The sequence below is a fragment of the Psammomys obesus genome, unplaced genomic scaffold, assembly GCF_907164565.1.
Source record: "Psammomys obesus unplaced genomic scaffold, mPsaObe1.curated_primary_1811, whole genome shotgun sequence".
Classification (NCBI taxonomy): Eukaryota; Metazoa; Chordata; class Mammalia; order Rodentia; family Muridae; genus Psammomys; species Psammomys obesus.
Genome location: NW_026592548.1, coordinates 14,741,417 through 14,765,101, shown reverse-complemented (window position 1 = coordinate 14,765,101; position 23,685 = coordinate 14,741,417). Strand labels below are relative to the sequence as shown.

Below are 23,685 nucleotides of genomic sequence, written 5' to 3'. Positions count from 1 at the left end.
GCCTTATTTACCCCAAGATCATGAAAAATTTTCACAGTCTTCAGAGAATTAAATGATTTTACTTCTTACATTTAGATCTCTTCTCACTTGAAATTAAGTTTTGTGCATTTTGTAAGGAGTCCTGTTATTCTTAGCAAGTGGTTATCTGCTTGTCTTAGCTTCTCTTGAGTCTTTTTTCCCTGTTCTGTTTATTCATTTTCTTGTTTATTTACTGTTTGTTTTGCTGTGTCTATTAGTGGTTTTCTTGCATGAGTGTATGTTCACCTTGCACATGTATGATTTCTGCTGAGGTCAGAGGAGGCAGTTGGAGTCCCTGGAACTAGAGTCACAGATGCTATGAGCAGTCACATGGGTGCTAGAAACTGATCCCTGGTCCTCTACAACAACAGCTTGTAACCACTGAACCATCCCTCTGCCCTTGATTTTCAGTCATCACTTGACTGAATGTGGGCTCTCATTACTGGCCTGTTAGGCTGTCCATCTTGATGCTTTGGTGTTACACTGATGACTGAAGCTCATTTCAAATTTTCAGTAAGAAAATTTGAAACTGGAAGGTTTTAGTTCTCATATTTTCCTTACCAGGTTTTTGGGCTATTTGAATTTCTTACTTACAGCGTTTAGAATCCGTTTGTAAGTTTCTGTGACAGAGCTAGCTGGATCTTATTTTATTTATATGGTGATAATGGTGACCAAATCCATGGCTTGTACAGTCTACCACTGAGTTATGCCCCCAGCTCCCAGCTGTGATTTTGGTAGGATCTGCATTGACTCTGTAATAGATTTAGGGTGTCTTGTTATCTTCGCAGGGTTAACATCTGGTGTATAAACATGGACTGTAGTCCCTCCGCCCCCCCCACCCCCCGTTGGTCTCCTATAATATTTTTCAAGTGCGGTTGAGTAAGATTTTCCACCTGTTTTGTTTCCCTCAAGCATATAATTCTTTTTGGTGCTAATGTGCTGGGATTGCCTTTTTCCTTCTTTTCTCTCTCTCCCATTTGTCTTCTCTTCCTCTTTCTCCTTCTCTTCTTTGTCCTCCATCCCTTATTCTCCAATGTCTGCTTAGTATCTACTCTCCTTACCCACAAACTTGTTAAAGCCTTTGCCTCCTCACATCACAGAGAGCTGGAAGCCATGGATGGGAGCAGTGCCTTCTGCTCTGACCATCTTTCTGCTTCCCACTTGTCTTGGTGTTGGGTCCAATGATCTTCCTGATATCTTGAGCTAGTCCCACTCCTTCCTGTTTTCTCAGGAATCTCTGCTTTCTTCCCTGGGGACTTCCCCGGTTGACTACTTTCTGCTGCTTCTTTCATGCCCATTCACGTCCTAACCAGTTGTCTGATGGTCCTTTATTCCCTGTAACTGCCTGCCAAGACTGCTGATTTCCTTTTCTCATGAGTCTTTTTTTTTTTTTTTCCTCTCCTTATCTCTAATCGCCTCTAGGTCATTGTGTCCAATACCTAGTTATAAAAACCCTCTGCCATAGACTCACAAGAGGAATTTGTTTATAAATAAGGGGCCCTGGCAGTGGGTCATAATGCAGGGGCTGGAACGGACTGTTCCCTGTGGCATTTATGGCCATCCTTATCTAACCTAGGTATTATTGCCTATCATTTGATACCTCAGGGTCTGTCTGTCTTGAAGCAGCTTTTTCTTGTCCCCTTGGCAACACGTGTGCTTTTCTCCTCATCCCAACACTACCTGTTCTAATGACATGAAGTCATGCATTGATTCTGTAATAGATATAGGGGTTTGGTTTGGGGTAGGAGATAGGGGTTCTGTTATCAGGCAGTCCTGGAATTTGCCTTGTAACAGAAGATGACCTTGACATTCAGATCCCTGGGCTTACACTTTCTAAGTGACAATCATCTCTCAGTTGTTCATTCTCGAGTTCTTTGGTCATGTCTTTCTGAGCTGTAGAGTTTTATAGGAAGCAAACTTACATGTCCCACAGACACTCTTCTTCATACTGGTAAACTGCAATTTCCCCCGTGTCCCATTTCAAGCAGTATCTTGGAAACTCATTTGGAGGGTAAAGCCGTAAACCTGGCAAAGAAGCATGTCCTACCTTCTTTTTTCCTGCTGAATTACAAATGCTTTTTAAAGCAAACTTACTAGATAGGAGTTTTCAGCCTTCTCTTAAAAGCTCACTATGGATATTATTCTTCAGGCTTCTTTTTTACAGTAACAAGTCTGCTGCTTTCTGTTCTTGGCTTCCATTTTAATTTGCTTGGTACTGGGAGCCATCCTTTCCCTTTCGCATGGCAGAGTAGCATGAGAGACTAAGGATCCAGTGTATTTGCTTAAGATACAAGTGCAGCCTTAGGAAGGAGTCATCCCTGTCTGTTGATTTACAGAGGCTTTGGACTGTTGCTACCCTTTCATTTTGCTTAAAAGCTTCAGAGTTCAAAACTTGGATAATTTAGTAGTTTACAACTAACACTTGTATTTCTTACTTTCTTGAACATGTAGGAGCTTCTAACAGGGGGCAGAGTCAGTAGGGATTATGTATCAAGAACCCAGTCTAATCATGACTTAAAACTAGAAATTATGTCTGTATTTTAGCATGTTCCAAACAAAGTTAGTTATAAAGCAACTTCTAGGAATATAAATTGCCAGTGTTTTGTGATAATACTTTTTATGTTGTTGTTTATATTATTTTCAGAATGTTAAAGTTGATGTTTGCATTTCTAAAGAGTCCACTACACTTACTGTGCAAACACATTCTCATTGTCTCTGGTCTATTTTTACAGGTGTTCTTAAGGACTATTTAAGAGAACTTCCTTCTCCCCTAATTACAAAGCAGCTGTATGAGGCTGTGTTAGATGCAATGGTGAAAAGTCCTTTGAAAATGTCATCAAATGGTTGTGAGAATGAGGCCAGTGACTCGAAGTTCACTGTTGACCTGCTGAACTGCCTGCCCAATGTTGAGAAGGTAAGTATGCTTGACAGACTGTTTTCCTGACGCCTAGCATGTGAGTTAGCTACATAAGCTCCATTACCACATACAGTCTTTTAGGTCTCTAACACTTGTGGCAGTTGGGTTTAGGCTCTGCTTTTACTAGTTGGTAAATGTATCTAGAGATCAGTTTCATGTTTTCTGGGTATAATGTTAGCCCAGAAATGAATGTGCCTTCTAAGTTCTGATTTATTTAAAGATTTATTTCATTTGATTTGTATGTATGAACGCCTGCGTATCTGTATGTGCACCGCATTTATGCCTGGTGCTCACGGTGGTCAGGGAGGGTACCAGATCTCTGGGAGCTGGAGTTACAGGTCATTATGAACCGCTTGCTGTAGATGCTGGGGACTGAACTCTAGTCCTTAACAAGAGCAGCAAGCACTCATAACCACTGAGCCATTTCTCTGGTCCCTAAACAGCAGTTTTAAATTCACAGTCATTTGTTTAATATTTATAAAAAAAACTGTAGCTCATTTCTTAAGATGATAAATTATAATACTTCAAAAATCACTCTTCCATAGCTGCTTAAAATTTAAATATTTTTTCATTTTGAACCAATTTCCTTTACTTTATTATTGTTATTATTTTAACTGTTAATCTTTTTTCATACTTACACCTGGACCTCAAGTTCCCCCTTCTTCCCCTCCTCCCAGACTCTCTCCCCAGATTAACTTCTCCTTTGCAGGCCTGCCAGGGATATCCACACAACTTGGTCTAACAAGATAAGACCGGGCACAAACCCTCATATTACAACTGGATGTGGCAATCCAGTAGGAGGAGAAGGGTCCTAAGCACAGGCAGACGACTTAGAGATAACCCCCCCCCACACACACTCCTTGTTGGGAGTCCCACAAGAACACCCAGCTACACGACCATAAGGTATATACTGAGGACCTAGCTCAGACCATTTGGGATCCATGTTTGTGTCTTCAGTTTCTGTGAGCCCCTATGAGTCCTGCCCAGTTGATTTTTGTGGGCCATGTCCTCCTGGTATCCTTGACCTCTCTGGCTCCTGCAATCCTTCTTCCCCCTCTTCTGCAAGGTTCCCCTGGCTCCACTTACTACCAACTTCCTTTATTAATTTTAGGACTTAAAACGGTTTCTCTATCACCCCAGCTGTCCTGGAACTTGACCAGGCTGGCCTGGAACTCAAGAGATCTGCCTGCCACTGCATCTGGAGTGCTGGACTTAAAGGTGTGCACCACCACACCGAGTTCAGGAAAAACTTTTTTTTTTTTTTTAATTCTGTTTTTCCCCCCTTTCATAATTTTGTTTGCTTAAAATATTTGTTAGTTAAAAAGCATGATGGGAAAACGAGATGCATGTTGGCCTTTAAAAACTGTCCTTTCATAATAGATCACCACAGACATAGCCCAGGCCCTGGTTTCAGGCTCTCCAGTGTGGCATTCCCCACTCGCAACCCGGTATCTGTACTTCAGGTGAATTCTCCTTCCCTTCTCAGCAGCTGCTGCTACTGCTTTCCAGAGGGAGGAGAGAGTTGGTGGGCCATGTATTTTCCTAAGGAGGTCGACTGGAATTTAGACTCTGTTACTAAGCATTTTATGTGGACATGTAACCATCTAGAGGATTAAATTATGCTTTCGCGTACTTAGGCTACCCTGAAGATGCTGCTCGATCATCTGAAATTGGTGGCCTCCTACCATGAAGTGAATAAGATGACCTGTCAGAATCTGGCTGTGTGCTTCGGACCGGTGTTGCTCAGTCAGAGGCAGGAGACTTCCACGCACCACAGAGTCTTCACCGATTCCGAAGAACTGGCAAGTGCTTTGGATTTTAAAAAGCACATCGAAGTTCTTCATTACTTGCTCCAACTCTGGCCAGGTAAAGGGGTCTCTGGAGTACATTTCTTTAGCAGCTATGGATGTGTGGATTAGAAATGGTCGAAATGCTTAGATAGAATTGGAAAACAAAAATCTAGAATTTTGCTTTCAGTGCTGAAGAATTCACTGCTCTGTAGTGTGTATATTTTGTGTTTCCTCATAACATCGTAGGCATGTGAGCCATTTTACACATTCTGGGTTTAGTAGGATCTGGCTTGGAGTGATGGTCATACCACACAGGGCACTCCGACCTGGGAAAGCTGCAGATGTTACTGTGTTCCACCTTAGCACTTAATAGTGTCTAAATTTATAGTAGTCTAAATTTAGTCTAAATAGTAGTCTAAATTTATAGACTTCATCTGAAAATTCAGTACAAAGATGTATTTAAGGTGATCAGCACAGCTTTTAGCATATAATGCTCAATTTTAATTTATTTTCTCATCGTTATTTAGTTAATTTGTTACAAAGCAAAATTCATTTTTTTTTCTTTTTAAGCTGATTTTTTTCCAAATGTAAAGCAAGCATTTATTAAATATCAAGTATTGACCAAGAGATGGGCTGTGGTCAGAACTATTCCCTGAAATTTCTGCGCTGGAATCCTTTCTTTTTGTACTTTTAAGATTTATTTTCTTTTTACTTGTGTGCATGTGCATAGGGGCCAGAAGAGGGCATTGGGTTCCCTGCAGCACGAGTTAAACAGGCAATTTCGAGCTATGAGGTGTGGGTCCTCCGGAAGAGAGCAAGTACTCCTAACCACCTCTCCACCCCGTGTCCTTTGTTCTCACTATCGCAGTGGTTAGTTTCACGTGTACTTCAGCTCATCCTGGCAATTATCATTGATATTTTGGTGTTAAAGTTTCAGTCTACCAGGTGCGAAAGGGATGGATGGTGGTTAGAGCGCTAGTGGCTTGCAGCTGTCCGTAGTGTGAGCCAGGGAATCTGATGCCCTCTTCTCACCTGACAGGCACCAGGTGTGCACAAGCGCACGCACATTTGAGGTGAGAGGATAACTTCTGTCCTTCCACATCAGGTCCTCACTCTTGAGTCTTCTTCCAAGCCCCACCCCTACCTCTCTCTGTGCTACACACACACACACACACACGTAAACTTAAACAGGTTTGTTATCGGCTACATTTTACTCATTTAGGATTTTTTATTTTATATGTGTGTTTAGGTTACATGTCTGTCTATGTATCACATGTGCATTTCTGTGGGGCCAGAAGAAGGTGCCAGATCCCTTGTAACAGAGCTCCATACAGTTGTCAGCTATGTTGATGCACGGCAGAGCAGCTCATACTCAGAGGCCAACCTGAGCTCTCTCTTCAGCCCATCGGCTGTATTTTAATGATGACTTAAACAACTGCCTCATGTTCAGCATCTTATTCCAAAGACTTTTGTTGCTGGTTGTAATAATAACCTTTTTCTACAGCCTGTTATTTTCCTTGAAAGTACCTTAGACAAAAGACAGAACTGGGCAGAGGATGAGAGGAAACAATAGTTTTTCCCTCTAAATTGTGTGCTGTGAATCTTAGGAGAGGCGGACAGCATGCAAGCAAGGTGCAGTTCCTGGGCCCGTGACTAGGGAGTGACGGAGAGAAGGCCAGGGCAGTCCATGCATTCAGTGGAAGGAGTATAGCTTACTGTTCTTTGGAGAAGTTCCTCCACTCCCAGGGGACTTACCTTTTTTTTTTCCCCCTACACATTTTGCTTTTGTGTTACTTTTGTTTCCCCCGCCCCCTCATCTGGGGTCAAGAAGATAATTTGCTTTGAGATTTCTGTTTGTAAAGTCCTGTCTTCAAAAATAGGAAGCCTGTTCGGTAGCACTGCCCTGCCCAAATTGACCAGCCTGGCGTGCCAGTGGCTTTGCTGCTGGGTGAGCAAGGGTTCCCAGAGCAGTGGAAACATTCCCTTTCTCGGACAGTCTTCTCTCTGCACATGCTGTGTTGAGTGTTTGCCCTGGAGAAGAATTCGGGATGTTACTTTGAGGCCGTCCTTTTGCCTTCAGAGCGCAGCTGCAGCTTTTAAGATGCTGCTCTTCCATGTTCTCCATGTTTGGGGCAGGGTTTCTTACTTCCTACTAGGTTGTAAAGGATGTTTTCTAAGGTAATTCAGTGGATAAAAATCTGCTGGCACAAAACATAAGGAAAAAGTTGTTTTGTTTTGTTTTGTTGTTGTTGTTTGGTTTGGTTTGGTTTTTTTTGAGACAGGGTTTGTCTGTGTAGTCCTGGCTGTCTGGGACTTACTGTTTAGACCAGGTTGGCCTTGAACTCACAGAGATCCCCTGCCTCTGCCTCCTCTGAGTGCTGGGATTATAGGTGTGTGCCACTAGGCCTGGCTCAGAATTAAGTTTCTTAATACCTATCACACTTTGAAATGTTTTCAGCAACCTTTGTTGGCTGCATTTTTACTTCATTCTGTTGAAAACAGGCAGTCAATAGTGTGGGGAAAGCTGGAACTCCTCTTTTAGCCATTCTCCTTACAGATTTGTAGGAAAACATCTCCGTATCAGCAGTTTAAAGAGATGGTGACATTGGTGTTTCAGAATTGAATTTTCAGTCTACTGTAAAATAATGATTTATGGGTTTCTTGAGTATTTCCCAAGAAACTGTAAAAGTAGAGTTTTTGAAAGAGTCCTGAAAAAGCAAAAGTGACATGGACTTTTCTCCAGATCATCAGTGTGCTGTTGATTCTTTGGCAAAAAGCTCGGGCCCAAGAGGCAGGCACTGAGGACAGGAATAGCACAGAGGATGAAGGGAAGAAAGTGAGGAAGCAGCCGAGATAATAAGATCAAATGCCTTCTTTGTCCGCCTCTGGCACACACACATACATGCAGGCATGACCCTCATACACAAAATAAACCTTTAAAAATGTAATAAACAGAAATGTTTAAAAGTGTGTAATATACAGTTACTAAAGTAAATAAAAGTTGAAATATAGGTATAAGCAAAATATCTTTGTAAAATGCGGGGAATATTATCGTAAGTCTAGAAAACTAGATGTGTGTACTATTCTTAAGTTGCTTTCTTTTGCAGGTAAACCCTCATTCTGTCTTGCAGAACCAATAGTATTGCTGTTTTATGCTTCCTTATCATAGATAGGGAACTATAAGGAAGAGGCAGAGCAGAATAAACAAGCAGGGGGATAGGCAGTCTTTAATAACCGTGTCTTAGAACTTTACACAGGCCTATTTTACATTCACCACGTTAGACGCAGAGTTTGTTCTAAGTAAGCACCGTTAGGTCTGGTTTCATACAAAGCCCTGCGTGTCTGACCAGTGCACTGTCAGGAGGTAGGACGTGGCTCGTCTCAGAAGAAATGAGTTTACATACAAAGAGGTTATTTGAGGTTGTTAGATCTCTAACTGGAGCTGGAAAATAAAATATCTGTGCTATTTCCAGGGAAAAAATGAAGACTATTAGTAGCTAATGCTGTGTAATCACTCAGGTAACCATTGGCCGAGTCCAGTATTCATGCATTTATCAAAGTGAAATTTGGGCTGCTTGATAATGACACACTGCTAACTGCAAAAAGAAAGCCCAGGAAGGTCAGAGCTAGAGTGAGCACTGTAGATGGCTTTGCCTTGGCTAGATGTTTGTAGACAAAGGAACTTCTTGTTCCCTGCTGTTTACACACCATGCCTTGCCTGCTTTTTGCTGTAGTCTTTAATGTAAGAGAAGCTACTGGCTTAGAATTACAGCTAGATAACAATTAACTTGCACAGAAGGTTAATCAATGTCGGGAGTTTTATTGGGGAATGTCATTATTTAGCATGAAATAGCACCACTGAACATTGTACTAGTCTCTATGCCTAACCTTAATTATATTCGGTGGTAGAAAATTATTATGTTATGCTTTCTTTCAATCGAACGCATGTCTCTGTTAAGCGCATGTCTGTAGTTGATTATTAAATGGCTTCATTGTCTGCTGTGTCTTTCTGAGGTCAGTGGCTGTCATTAAAGTGCGTGTATTGTTCATTTCTAGTGCAACGCTTAACTGTCAGAGAGCCCACAGACAGTTTGTGCCTGGAGCAGTCATCTTCTCTGAATTATTTGAGGCGAAAGAAAGAGCAGCCGTGTGTATTAAATTTGAGTGGTACGGATTCATCAGGGGTGCTGAGGCCAAGGCAGGTCAGACTAGACAGCCCACTCAGCAATCGCTATGCAGGAGACTGGAGCAGCTGCGGAGAAGACTATTTTTTAAATACAAAGGAAAATTTCAAGGATTTGGATTATGATGATGTTCCCTTAGAAAATGGAGAAAATAGAGATTATAGCAAAATGGATGGAGCAGAAGTCATGATTGGGCAGCAAATCCCCATGTCCAAAGGGTGCACGTTTCAGACGTACTTGACAGTGGAGACAATTGAGTCTACAGCGGATCAAAAAGCTAACCTCAGAGATCTTCAAGAAAGTATCGATACGTTGATTGGTAACCTGGAACGTGAGCTCAACAAAAACAAGCTGAATATGAGTGTTTGAGGTGGAGGGCCATTTTCTTTGTGAAGATGTCATCAAGGTTCACGGCAATCCTTACCCCTCTCGGGGCCTCTTTCTGGTATTTCTTTTAATGTTGGAACCTTAAATTAATTTCTAATAAAATAAGTTCATGTAATTCAGTTATAATCACTGCTCACCAATACAGTTATTTTACTTTGAGATGTTCTGGGGCATAAAGGTAACTTGGACTTGGGGAATAGTTTAGTAAACCTTGCTAGCTGCCTGGAGGAATCGTGCAGGTCTTTGTAAGGGATGGGTACGGTATTACCCCGTTGAGGCTTTGGTGCAGTGTGAGAGCTGCTCTCCCTTAGCTGGGGACAGATGCTCCCTGCAGAGCACGCCGCAGCTGGACTGGCTGATCTGCAGTCAGAGCCCTTGTGCAATGTCATTTCCAAGACGAATGCTGCTATGAGAAAAGTTTTTATAAATGTAAAATTATACAGATATTAATGTATTTTGTATTAACATTCAGCAATTATTTAAGTTTATAAAAAATTAATATTTTTATGATTTGGAGAATATGTATATATTTATAAGTGCATTATGTGTGTATAGGTTTCAGAATGAGGAAAGGTGTTGACTATAGCATTTTATGTATTTTAAAAACTATGTCACAAGGCCAAAATTATAAGCTTAAAAATGTCTTTTTCAGAAAGAATGTCTAAGTTAAAAGATAAGTTACATTAAAAAAAAAAAACTTGAATAAAAAGACACTAGAAGTATTTGAGTAGAAGCAATAGCCTTTCCCGTTTGCTCCCTAGACACAGTATCCCTGTGAAAAGTCATACTTTACATTGAAGTCTTTCAGCTACATAAGGGATCGAGGGACTAGATCCCTGCACTGGTGACTTAAAAAAAATGTCACCTGTTGTATGCATTACTGTTTCCTGTGATGCTTTAAATATTTATTTGTAGTGGTATACTAAATGTTGACTTCATAATTGTCCTTGTTTCTAAAGAAGTCATCTTGCCAGGAGGCTACATGTTACAGTTAAAAAAAGAAATTAACTTATTTTGGCTAAGGGCATCTCCCAGGGCAGTTGTTACAGAAATCACAGTGGTGTGTAAAGCTGTAAATTTAGAAGGCTTTTAAAACTTAAATTGGAATGTATTTTTTAAAAGCTTTTATACTTACAGAATGTGTAATTTTAAAAGTATAAATGAAACTTCAGTTACCGAGTTTAATGTGCAACAGCCACGAAAACTGACTTCTTAACGTACTTCTAAATATTAAGGTACTTAATGTAACTATGTCTATGCAATTTGTATAACATCCAGCTATTTAATTTGAAAGCCCATTAGTTTGGAGAAAAATAATTGTTTTTATATGAGACTTTCATTTTTTAAAATTCTGTGTAACAAATACCAGAAACTATGCAAAACTCTTTTTAAATGTTTGTAAGGAAAATATCTGTTTTCTTTCTTTCGTGTGCTGTATCATGCATATATGTAAATCCTGTAAGTGGCTCCAGAATGTAAGTGCTTTATTAAAGTATTATAACAGTGTCATGTTATTATCATTGATTGTAAAGATCACTTTGATAGTCTTTTGTTTTTTGTTTCTCTGTGTTCCTCTGGCTGTCCTGGAACTCGCTTTGTAGACCAAGGTGGCCTCTAACTCAGAGATCCGCCTGCCTCTGCCCCTGGAGTGCTGGGACTAAAGGCGTGCACCACCGTGCTCAGCTCACTTCATAGTCCTTAGTTATCCATAAATATATATAGCATTGATATGTCCAAAATTGGAATTTTCTGGAGTCTGAAATACTTTAGGGATCATTCTTACTTTATTTTTTGATGAGAATAGTTCTTGATCAGTCTCTGTCACCTGGAATATGATAAACATTTTTATCTAAATCACTGTTACACTTATAGGCCTATTTAAAATTGCCTTTGCTGCTTCCAGAATTGCCATGTTTAGTTGCCTTTACTTAAACATTTTTTTAAAAATTACACTATATATACACTATACTATATAATATATGTTATATTGTGTGTATTGTGGTGAATGACACGGCATGTGTGTCGAACTTAGGCATCATGCTTGGTAACAAGCATCTTTCCTCACTGAGGCATCACTGACCTGAGCAAGTCATCACAGGCATCAGCTTCTAGATCCTTGAATAATCATGGCCGTCGTTAAGTGCTTGGGGAGAGCCTAGGAGTCCTGCACCTGCTCAAGGGTGAGGAGGGTACATCACAGATAAACTTGGATCTCTCTGGGGCTCACCAAGCCTTCATTTCTTCCCCTTCATTTTGATTGGGCTTGCAGTCTTGTGTTGAAACTAGTTTAGAATGTTGAAGGCATTTCACATTAGCTAAGAGTGTTTCCAGCTGTGTAGTAAGCTGAGATGGAAACATGTTCATTTAGACAAGAGAAGTAGCAGTAGCGGTGCCTGCCTCTGTGTGGGCTTTTGATATATATAGCCAAGCAGTAGAAGGGAGCTGCTGTAAAACTAAATGGCCAGACATGGTGGCACACACCTTTAATCCCGGCTCTCAGGAGGCAGAAACAGGTGGATCTCTGTGAGTTTGTGCGCAGCCTGCTCTACATAGCAAGTTCCAGGACAGCCAGGTTACATAGATCTTGTCTAAAACAAACAACCACAAAAGCCCCACAGATCAAAATGATTTCCTGGAGCCTGGAGAGGTGGCTCAGTGGTTAAGAGCACTGGCTGTGTTCTTCCAACAGAACCCCAGGTTCAAATCCCCGCACCCACATGGCAGTTCACAATTTTAACTGTTTCTGTAATGTCTACTCTTGAACAAACATACATGGAGGCAAAAGAGACATGTAAGTAAAATAATTTTTTAAATGTTCCTGCAGTTAGATGTTACTAGTAACAGCGGTTACCAGAAGGCTATGTCCTGTCCTGTTCACAAGCTGGACAGGTGCCCTTGTGTCTGGGGCTGATGCTCGGTCACCATCAGACTCTGGAACAAAAGACTTGTGCATCTCTGAGGAATGGCACAGCTCATGAAAGCCATGCATGGAAAATAGCAGATTGTATAGTTTTATGTTGGGGACTGAATTTCCTGAACACAGTAATTTTATAATTTAAAACCATAATTTTTCAAGTGCTTTGAAATGAAAAGAAAATTGGCTTGCCCTTAAGACTAACAGCCCCAAAGACTGGAGAATCAACAGCAAGTTCAGGGCTAAGGTCAGGGCTAGGGAGGGTGCTTAGTAAAACCCTTTCTGAAACAACCAGGCTAGCCAGGGTAAGAAGTAAACTTGAAAGGGGCAGAGACAGGCCGGTCGGGAGTGTCAGGGAAGGCCACACCTGGTCCTGCTGCTGCTGTGGCGTGGTCAGCCACTGCACGGCATCATCTGTGATTGGGATCTCCTGACAAGAGCACCAGTCTTGTTCCTAGTTTCCAGAGTTAGGAACTAGCTGTAACTGTCCCCTAGAGCAGAAGGCCTCAACCTTCCTAATGCTGCCCTTTAATACAGTGCCTCAGCTTGTGGTGACCCCCCCCACCATAAAATTATTTAATTGCCACTTCAGACCTAGTTTTGCTACTGTTCTGAGTCCTAATAAATATCTGCTATTCAGGATATCTGAAATGCGATCCCCCAGGGGTTGCTACCCACAGGCTGAGAACCACCCCTCCCTAAAGCATGTGGGGGTGAATGTCCTGACTGCAAGAGAAGAATCCGGATGCTGAGCAGGCAGAACTGGCAAATGTCCGCAATGCTTCGCTATTCTGTGTCTCACCCTGTTGCTCCCGAATATTAGTGTTTCTCACCCACCTCTCTACTCTCCCATCAAAGATCTGAGTTAATGGTTTCTTCTATTCCATCTCTGCTGACACTGTTCCCTCTTCCTGTCCACTTTCCCTGCTATCAATGGGGACTAAAGTGATCTGGAAAGGTAGAGTACATCACTTCCTGGCTATTGTTGTTCCTTGTACTCTACTCACCCTGGGACCTCCACTTCCCTTGTCCCAGGATCTCTCCACTTGCCCTCCTATTTGCAGAGCTCTTTATCCACCTGTTGCTTTTGTCGTTCCTGGCTCAGATGAAATGTCACTTCAGAGAGGTTGTGTTTTAGTTAATCTTCTATTGCTGTGAGAAGATGTCATGAGCAAGAAAGCTTACAGAAGGAAGGCTTACAGTCCAGAGGGATAAGATCCATCGAGGCAAAGTGCCAGGCATGGCAGTTGGAATTGCAGGGTGAGAGCTCACGTCTCGAACCATCTCTGCAGAGAGCAAACTGGGAACGGAGCCTGGCTTTTAAGCCAACCTCAAAGCCCACCCCCCTGACATACCACATCTCCTAACTCTTCCCAAACAGCACCGTCAACTGGGGACCAAGTGTCCAAACATCTGAGCCTGTAAGGGACATTCTTGTTTAAGCCGTCCAAGCCTGAGGACCTGAGTGTGATCACCAGAACTCTGGTGGGAGCCGAGAACTGCTTCTGACTTCCCCAAGTGCACAGAGTCGCACATGCTGGCTAAGTGAGTCAAGGAGAAAGCTGGTAATCAGCATCACACCTACTGTCACTGGCTTGTGCCCATCAAGGTGTTTGTCTATCTAAAGTTCCCTTGTTTGGTTATCGGCCTCTGCCTTTCAGAGGCAAACAGTGTTCTCGTGGCAACAAGGACCTTGTACAGTGCCATATGCCTGCAGGGGCAACGACTGAGAGATAATCAGCTAATTACTGAAAGATGACTGGCTGGAAAAGATACCTTTAGAATGGTTGTCTTTTTATAGAGGAAAGAGAAAGACTATGAGATGCCATTTCTATGTGATTAAAGAAATATTCACCCCCAAGGGCTGGAAGGGTGGAGCAGTGGTTAGCCATTGCATCCCCCTCTCGAGCCACCTGTAGTTCCAGCACCAGGGTACCTGGTGCCCTCTTTTGGCCCCCTCGAGCATGAGCACACTCATGGCATACATACAAACACACATACACAGAAAACACTCCCTGATGATCAATTATGCATCTTTTTTTCCTAATGATATATCTGTTTTTTGGAATTAGATTGGACTTGGGGAGATTAGTCACTCAGAATAGTTAGTTGGTAAATTTTGGGGGCAGTAGTCATTGCAGAGCAAGAATGCTTACTTAAATGATTTGTGTATGAAAAGATATATCTTACCACAAGTCTCTAAGGGAGATTTTATGTAAATGAAGCTTGACACAAAGAGTGATTAAAGTGCACCATTTTGATTTTGGCCCATATTACTTGAATGCATATAGATTTTTTTTCTTGAAATGCAAATTTCTGTTTTCCACTTTATTAAAAGGAAGTAGTTCCACAAACTTGAACGGGCTGATAAGAATAATGCTTCCTTATTAGAGTAGTGGAGAAACCATATAGGGAAACAGATACAAGGTTTGGCATTTTAATTTTTCTTGTCCAGTGTTTTAGCTTCTGGGTTGGCTTATCTTAATCTCTGCTAGCTAAGGCCTTTCGATAACATTTTCAAGTCATTTGTGTTTCTCTCTGGCTTTGCCTAAAGGAGACATGAGCATAGTAAAATCTTGGGTTAGTTTCTGTATCCCTATATACTAATGTGGAAATTCCACTCATTAAAGTAAACTTCTATGGAGAGGTTAAAATTCCAACTTTAGAAGGCACACTTCGTGTCAAGTCAGGAAAGGGAATCCCCTTTCCCATCCAGCATGGTTTTTGTGACGTTACCAGAGCAACGGTGTAGCTTGTGTACTTTCCCAGCTGCAGATGGTGAACATCGACCCTTTGTTCTTGACCTTCTCAAGAAACAAGGTGCAGGTTGCCAGCTTGTGTCTATTCTTGCCTAACCTCCCCCTCCCCACTCCCATGGCCATGTCCAGCTCACACAGTTTGGATCCTTAGGTAAGTGAAAGCTGCTTGTCTAGACTGGCAGCTAAGGAACCACGGCACACAGACTGCTGGCTGTCTAAGGTTAGGAATCCGCATTTGATCTTGTCTGGCTTTTCTCGGGGAAGACGTGAACAAATGTCTCTCCAGGTCGCGCCCACAACAGAACAAAACTGATTCCAAGTAAGTGTCGTTTGATCAGCCAGTAACCTTAGGAGGTGTCTGTGCGTACAGGAGCATGGGTGACTCAAAGGCCTCCCCAGAAAGCCCACCCCAGCAAGGGTAAGGACTCCGAAAGCTGCACCACCACCCCTCCCCCACCGTGCCATACACGACTCCATGAAGCAGCTCTTCTCTCCAGTAAGTGTTTACTGTGTACAAACTTCAGGGTGGGGTCTTGCTAGCCCTGCAGTTTCCTAGCCTCCAAGTTTCGTAAACTTTTGGCTTTTGTAGTATGATGAGCCTGCCCCCTACCTCCAGTAAGCAATGCTTCATCAGAGGGAGCAGCTACACAACAGATCTGTGTGCTGCGTTAGCCCAAAGCCAAGCAAACAGGCATGGCAGAAGTGGCGTCTGCGTCTCTGTGGAATGTGACATGGTGAACACCCGCTACCACCTAGAAGAATAAACAGTTGAGGCTGCAGAGATGGCTCAGAGCACTTGTTGAGGCGGAAGATCCGGGTTTGTTTCCCAGCACCCACAGGGAAGCTCATAACTGTATCTCCAGTCCCAGGGGAGCTGACGCCATTTTCTGGTCTTTGCAGACAGGCACTGGGTGCACATACATACATGCAAAACTCGTGCATAAAAAATTCCCGATAGCTGCTTGATCATAGCTATTTCTATTAAAAGCATTCCTATAGCTGTTTCTATTTTTTTTTTTTAAGATTTATTTATTATTTATACAGTGTTCTGTCAGCTGCACGCCAGAAGGAGGCACTAAATCTCATTATAAATGGTTGTGAGCCACCATGTGGTCGCTGGGAACTGAACTCAGGACCTTTGGAAGAATAGCCAGTGCTCTTAACCTCTGAGCCATCTCTCCAGCTCAGCTGTTTCTATTTTTAATCTATCATAATTTTCTGTGTGCAGAGCAGGGTTTTACTATGTAGTTCCGGAACTCACTATGTAGACCAGGCTGGCCTAGAACTCACAGAGATCCACCTGTGTCTTAGAAGTGCTGGGTTAAAGGCATGCACCACAATTGGCCATTGCATACTGCTCTTATTTCTCTGAGGAATCTTTTATTTTTTTTCTTGTTATCATTTATTACAATTTATTCAATTTGTATCCAGGCTGTGACCCCATCCCTCATCTCCTCCCAATCCTACCCTCCCTCCCTCCCTCTTCTCTGAGGAATGTTTTTTAAACACCAGCAAGATAGATCAGCAGGGGGGCTGGAGAGATGGCTCAGAAGATAAGAGCACTGGCTGCTCTTCCAGAGGTCCTGAGCTCAATCACCAGCAACCACATGGTGGCTCACAACCATCTATAATGAGATCTGCTGCCCTCTTCTGGTGTGCAGGTGTACATGCAGACAGGACATTGTATTCATAATAAATAAGATGGTCTGCAAGTATGATGGTTTGAATGAAAATGCCTTTCATAGGTCCATAAGGAGTAGTGCCATTAGGAGGTATGACCTTGAGGAAGTATGTCACTAGGGGTGGGTGTTAAGGTTTCAGAAGCTCAAGCCAGGCCCAATGGCTCCCTCTTTTTCTGTAGAACTCTCAGCTACGGCTCCAGCACCATGTCTGCCTGCCTGCTGCCATGCTTCCTGCCATGATGATAATGGGCTAGACCTTTGAACTACAGCCCCAATTAAATGTTTTCCTTTATAAGAGTTGCTGTGGTCATGGTGTCTCCTCACAGACTTAGAACACCGATTAAGAAGGTAAAGGCACTCGGTTCCACTCCTGGCAACATGGCTCCATCGCTGGGACAAACGTGGTGGGAGGAGAGAACTGACTCCTGCAAGCTGTATTACACACACTGTGGGACATGCTACATATATGAACATACAATGTAATTTTAAAACTAAAAAAAATATATATATCTTTTAACAAGTCAAAGCTGCTTTGGAGTGGGGCACAAAGCTAATCCCAGGCCATCCTCCATTTAAGGGTTGGATGTGCCTTGTCCAGATAAAAGCTTGCCCAAGTCTCATCTTCAGGTGGTACTGCAGAGGTGAAGGTCTCCTAAGGGGGTTCTCAGGAGGGTCTGTAGCCTGTCCAACATTGTGGCCCAGCATGGCTCATGCCCCCTCCCCCCTTTCCCTCCCATAGGCTGTTAGAAACACATCTGAAGCCAGTCCTCGCTGCCTGGGAGTCTGCTACACGGATTCCCCAAGTGCTGCTGCGTTCACCATGCTTGCCCTTTCCGTGGGTCATGCTTTAACTTCGTCCTGGCAAATCTTCCCTGAGTTACTTCTGCTCTAACAGAAGGCATAGGAGATCAATAACAGATCTACTTTCCTTCCTAAGTTTAGAACCAAGACATGAGAGTTAGGTAGGCACAGATTGAAACACCAGATTCCCAACTGATGACAGCAAGCTGTGGACTGTGACGTGAACCCCTGTCCAGGTGAGCTGCGACAGGTTTGGTCGCTCCTGCCCATTCACTGGTAGACTTAGTGCAAAAGCCTGTTGGATGGATAAAGCAGACAGACAGACAACAAAAACCCTCCGTGAGAGCTGGAGACATGGCTCCAGTGCTGGAGACATTGCAGCTCTTTCAGGTGACGTGAGTTCAGTTCTTAGCAGTCGCGGGGGTGGCTCCTCATCTCCTTTAACTCTAGCTTCAGGGTCCTCATTGCCTCAGAGTATACAGTATGCTCATGCACACACACAGGTCTAGAAATAAAAGATAATATAACAAATCTTAAACAGGATCGGCGCCAGCTGGCTATGGACAGAGTGCAGAAGACACCTGGCTCCTCCATTCAACTCAGAAGACTCAGCCTTTGACTTTGGGTATCGTAAATGAGGGAGCCAAGAGCCTACCCTGTCGAAGGTCTCCAGCTTGTCTCAGAGATGCCCTCCTGCCTGTGTTTCTCATCTCCCAGCGCTCTTGCCTCCCACCCCACCCCTGCTCTCCTCACATCTGATCCCCATATTCATTCCCCTCCCCACACCCTCTCCCACACAGATTCCTCTTTTCATCCGCTTCTGATGTCTATTTCCCCACTCAGCATCTTCCCTTGGGCCCTTCTTGTCACTTAGCTTCCTTTGGTCTGTGGATTGTAGCATGGTTACCATGCATTTTAGCACTAATATTTGCTTATAAGTGAATATGTGTGTCTTTCTGGGTCTGGGTTACCTCACTCAGGATGATCTTTTCTAGTCCACCCATCCATTTCCTTACAAATTGCAAGATTTCCTTGTTTCTAATAGCTAAGTAGTATTCTATTGTGTAGATGTGCCAAATTTTCTTTATCCATTCTTTAGCTGAGGGACATCTGGTTGCTTCCAGTTTCTGGCTATTATGAAAAAGCTGCTATGAACATAGTTGAGCAAGTGTCCATGTGGTATGGTGGAATATCTTTTGGGTATATGCCCAGGAGTGGTATAGCTGTGTCTTGAGGTAGAACTAGCCCCAATTTTCTGAGAAACCTCCAGATTGATTTCCACAGTGGTTGTAAAAGTTTGCACTCCCACCAGTAATGGAGAATGTTCCCCCTTGCTCCACATCCTCACCAGCATCTTAGCCATTGATGTGGCAGGATGGGTTTGTATGGGGGTGGGGCTCCCCTTTTCTGAGGAGAAGAGAAGGGGGAGAGAGAGGGTGGAAGGGTAGAACAGGAAGAGGGGAGGGCCTGTGGTTAGGATGTAAAATGAATAGATAAATTTAGTAAAATTAAAAAAAAAAATGAGGGAGCCAAAGTGGGAAACAATCCTTTTCTGTCTTGAGGTTCAGAATCCCCTCCCTTGGAAGCAAACAGGAAAAGTTCAGGACGCTGTCTCCTCCCAACTGCTCCTATTGCTTCCTCCTAGACTGGCCAAATGTGGGAACCCTCTGCAAGAAGAGCAGGAACTAGAAATAATGAGCTGTGTTTTAGCAGCCAAAAACAACAAAGGGTTTTCAAGCACTCATTAGCAATTGCTGTCATGAGATACCCCAGCCAATTTGTCACACGTCAAACAGTTGAGCCTTTCTTGACAGATATTTTTGTTCTGATGCGCAGGTGGCCACGTGCTCATTCTAGCTGCCTTGATCTCAGATAGCTACATAGTCATTTCTTTGCTTCTCGTGCCCAGATTTTGCCTCAACCACCTTTGCCTCGTCCTCCTTCTCTTTCCACCTTCAAGAAAAACTTGTCTTTCACTGAATTCTCATGTGGAAGAACACAGCCTCTTTTCTGATTTAAATCCTCTGGGGTGTGTGTGTGTGTGTGTGTGTGTGTGTGTGTGTGTGTGTGTTTGTACGTGCACGTGCGCCTTTTCTGATCTAACAAATAATACATATATATTTGAGGCAGAGTCTCACTGTATAAACCAGGCTGTACTCAAACTCATGTCAATTCTGTCTTTGCCCCCTGGGATTGCAAGCAAACCCCACCATGTACAGCTATGCTTTATTTTTATATTTTTATTTTTTAGATAAAACAAAGCAGATCCCTTTCAAGACTATTCCCAAGGAAGTGCTAGGAGAACATGGTTTTTTCTTGGCTCTTTTAGCTGTGGGAGCCCTTGGCTTCTGTATTCTGTTATCTAAACGGCCCATGCCAGTCACCAAACTCCATAGGATTTTGACTTACATAAAATTTAGTTTAATATATTAAACCTACATACGAATGCCTAAACTAAGCAAAGCAACTGAAGAAGAACACAATTTACAATCCCAGGAAGCAAAGACAGAATTGACGTGTTTGAGTTCAGCCTGGTTTACACAATGAAACTGTGTCTCAAATATATATGTATTATTTCTTAGGTCAGAAAAAGCACATGAGCGTGCACACACAGACACATACACACACACACAAGGTTTTTAATAAGCACCAGTGATTTTAAGTTAACATACAAAATGGCAATAATCAAATTGGTATAGTACCCACATCAACACCATAAATCCAGGAATAGGCTGATGTGGGCAGCAAAGGCAATCCAGTGGGGAAAGGATAGTCTTTTCAACAACAGCAAATAAGTTGGATCTTTACATATAAATTAAAAAAAAAAAAAAAGAGAACTCCCTATCCATATCTCAGAGCACATATAAAAGTCAACTCAAAATGAGTCATAGCCATAAGTATAAAACTGAAAAGTCTTGGCTAGGTGGTGGCAGCACATGCCTTTGATCCCAGTACTTGGGAGGCAGAGGCCAGTAGATTTCTGAGTTTGAGGAAAGCCTGCCTGGTCTACAGAGTGAGTTCCAGGACAGCCAGGGCTATACAAAGAAACCTTGTCTCAAAAACAACAACCCCCCAAACAAACAAACAACCCCTCCCCCCAAAAAAAAACAAAAGCTGAAAAGTCTCAAACTGCTTGAAGATAACTGTCTTGGTTAAATTAAAGGTATGGTCTAGTAAAGTATATTATTAACCTTGTAATTATTACAGTGGTATTATCTAAGCACGCTATCATAATCAATAAAAGACACAGACACCTGATAGATTTTAGAATAGCCTTATCTTCCTTGGGGCAGGGCAGATATTAACCCTCTAAACTACCTTTATCTCCCAGCCTCATCCCAGGCTACCTCCTACCCATAATTCCATAAATACTTGCTTATTCTTCATCTGGGACAATCCATCCATTCCTACCATGTGCTTCTTTCCATGCTAACCCATGCCGGCCATGTGCTTCTTCCTACTTCCTCCTCTTCTGGTACCTCTGTCCTTTCCAAGATTCTTCTGTCCCCAAAACCCGCAAACCTTAGCCACACCCACCACCTTCTGCCGTGCCCAGATGTAGGCCTTTTAATCAGCAATCAGGGATAATTGGTGAACATTCTTTCTCATCACATGGCCACAGGAGTTAGTTCAACATTAATAACAATGGTTATGGCAGGTAACCAGATCTCAAGGCACTGAAATCAGCATCTGAAAACACAGTTGGACCTTCTCCAACAGAAAACCTTGCAATCTCTAAAGATTTCTCAAGTCACCAAAGGCATGATAAAAATGTTCAAGTATTAAGAGAAACACTTTTAGGGGTGGAGAGATGACTCTGAGTTGACTGTCCTTGCAGGGTTTGATTTGCAGTACTCACATGACAGCTCATAGCCATCTGTAACTCCTATTGCTAGAGATTCAAGTCTCCCTCTGGCCTGCTCAGGCACCAGCCACACATATGGTATACATACTTGTATCTAGACAAAACACTCATAATCTTTCATTAAATAAGTATTGCTTTGAAACAATCTGTAGTGACAGGTATAGAGATTATTTAGTTGTGATCTTCGTTAAAATTGGGGCCAGGACTGATGATATGGCCTGGTGGGTAAAGGCATGTCTGATTAAGTCTGATGATGTGAGTTCAGTTCCCGGAACCCACTTGGAGAACAGAGAGAACAGACTCCGTAAGCTGTTACGGAGTGGTAGTGGTGAAGGGTTCATCTATGCCTTTTATACCCTCCTTCTCTTTCCATTTCTCAGAAGCAAGCATGACCGACATTTTGATGGGCACACTCTCAAGCTTTCATCTCCTGAGAATGCGGGTCCCATCTTGTTGCAACACACATGTGTACCTCTGGGGTCTCAATGCACAGTTTAGGACTTGACATTTCCCTTGGTGATTTATGGCCTTCCTGTCCCATTGGTGTACACAGCTCTTTGTCATTGCTCACCAAGAGCGAAGAACAGCGATTTCCCAGATGATCAGAATGTGTTTTCTGTCTTTCCATTGATGGATATGCCAATTTCTTGCGCACATCTGTGTGCACATTGTTGGGATCTATAGGCAGGTATCTCTACAGCCAGCCCCAAGGGACCTGAGAAACCATCTATCAGGCATCTGTGAGGCCACCTACGGACCACCCGAGGAGCAGCTGAAACAACCTGTGCATGCTCTGGGTCACCTTATAAGAGAACTCACAACCCCCACTCCCACCCTGCCCAGAGATGGTCTCTGTGACCCCTCCCCCTCCTCTTAATAAACCTCCCACGTGGAACCAGTCGAGTGGCATGATTTGTGAACCCACTATGAAACTTAATGCACAATCCTAACATTGGTGCATTGGCTGTGAATAGGTGCTTTCAGTGGCTACGCTGCGTGGTGGTTGCTTTTGGTGCCAGCACCCCACTGGAGCTGCTGGAAACCTATTTCATTTAAAAATCTGCTCATGACCCACCTTCCGGCAACCAGATCACTACCTCCTACATGCAACACCAGCTGGATTGGTGAGTTCCCCTCGTTGGTCAGCATAAACATCTCTCTTGGTAGGGGAAGACTGACTGTTGAGCGAGCATTTGGCAACTTCCTGGTACCTTTTGAGATGGAGGAACCCCCAACTAAGGCCTTCACTGGCCACAGTTGAACCTTTTTGCTGACCTCCATTTAGGGCTTCCTTTTTCCCTTGGGTGAGATTTTTTTCCCTTCTACTGGCACAGTTTTGCCATCCTCTCTCATCTACAAAAATCCTAATGCTAGGTAAACCATGTCTCCTATGGGCAGCTGTGCCCTTGGTTTCTGGCCAACGCTGAAGAGCCGTTGGATCAGCTAGTATCATACTGCTCTACTGAGCCAAATGTTGCCTTTGGGATGCCTCTGGCAGGTCACTGACTCCTACCCTCCCAATGGGAACTGTCCATTCATCCATTCCTCCAGCATCCCCACTGGGATGTCTTCTGGAGAATTAAAAAATCCTATACATGAAGCCTGAGTTAAAGGCCTCTAAGCTCATATGCATTTGTAATAAAACTTGGCCTTCATATTCCTTAGATAATGGTTCACATTGGCTGATTAATGGTACATTAAATCCCAATATTTTATGGGATCTTTTTAATTACTGTCAGTGATCTGGTAAATGGAAGGAGGTATATTATGTTCAAGCTTTCTCTTTCCTTCACTCTAAACCTTCTCTCTGTTCTTCCTGTTCTCCTACCCAACTTCTTGTAGCTATAAAGTCTCGACCTCATGAGTTCTCTACCTTTGACTCTGTGAATGAACCTCTGCCTCGATGTTCTCAACCTCTGGCTTCTCCTTCCTCCTCTGCTTCCTCCTCTTCCTGCTTGACTTCTCCAGCACCCTCACCCTCCTCCCCAGAAACAGGCCATCCTAGTTGTCCTACTTTGGCACCCACTTTCACCCTGCCAACAGCTATTATCCCCCCTGCTACCTGCCCTCGCTCTGTAGTGAAGCCCTCTTCTTCTTCTACTCAGCATAAACTAGCCTCAATTCTTCTCTTGTGGGAAGTGACTGGCAAGGAAGGCTTAGTTAGGGTGCATGTTCCCTTCTCATTAACTGACCTTTCTCAAGTAGAAAAGAGATTAGGATCCTATACCTCTAATCCTTCTACTTTCATGAAAGAATTTCAACATCTCACGCAATCTTATAGTCTTACCTTCTATGATATATATATATATGTGATTCTTATGAACAACCTATTTACCTGAGGAGCACTGGGAGTTTGGGAACAGGCTAG

At 43.0% G+C, this 23,685-nt stretch overlaps 1 protein-coding gene across 3 annotated transcripts in view; it reads left to right on the top strand.

The window, feature by feature from the left end:
• Syde2 (synapse defective Rho GTPase homolog 2) overlaps positions 1-10,802 on the top strand; it is a 31,361-nt gene extending 20,559 nt beyond the window's left edge. For 2 of the 3 annotated variants that reach the window (XM_055614416.1, XM_055614417.1), the window contains exons 5-7: positions 2,751-2,932; positions 4,573-4,801; positions 8,782-10,802. In XM_055614416.1, the coding sequence (XP_055470391.1) occupies positions 2,751-2,932; positions 4,573-4,801; positions 8,782-9,278 (908 nt within the window). In that variant the 3' untranslated portion in view covers positions 9,279-10,802. Of the gene's footprint in view, positions 1-2,750; positions 2,933-4,572; positions 4,802-8,198; positions 8,245-8,781 lie in introns of all 3 variants that reach the window. The other variant, XM_055614418.1, reaches the window with a different exon arrangement.
• Positions 10,803-23,685: the final 12,883 nt, after the last annotated feature.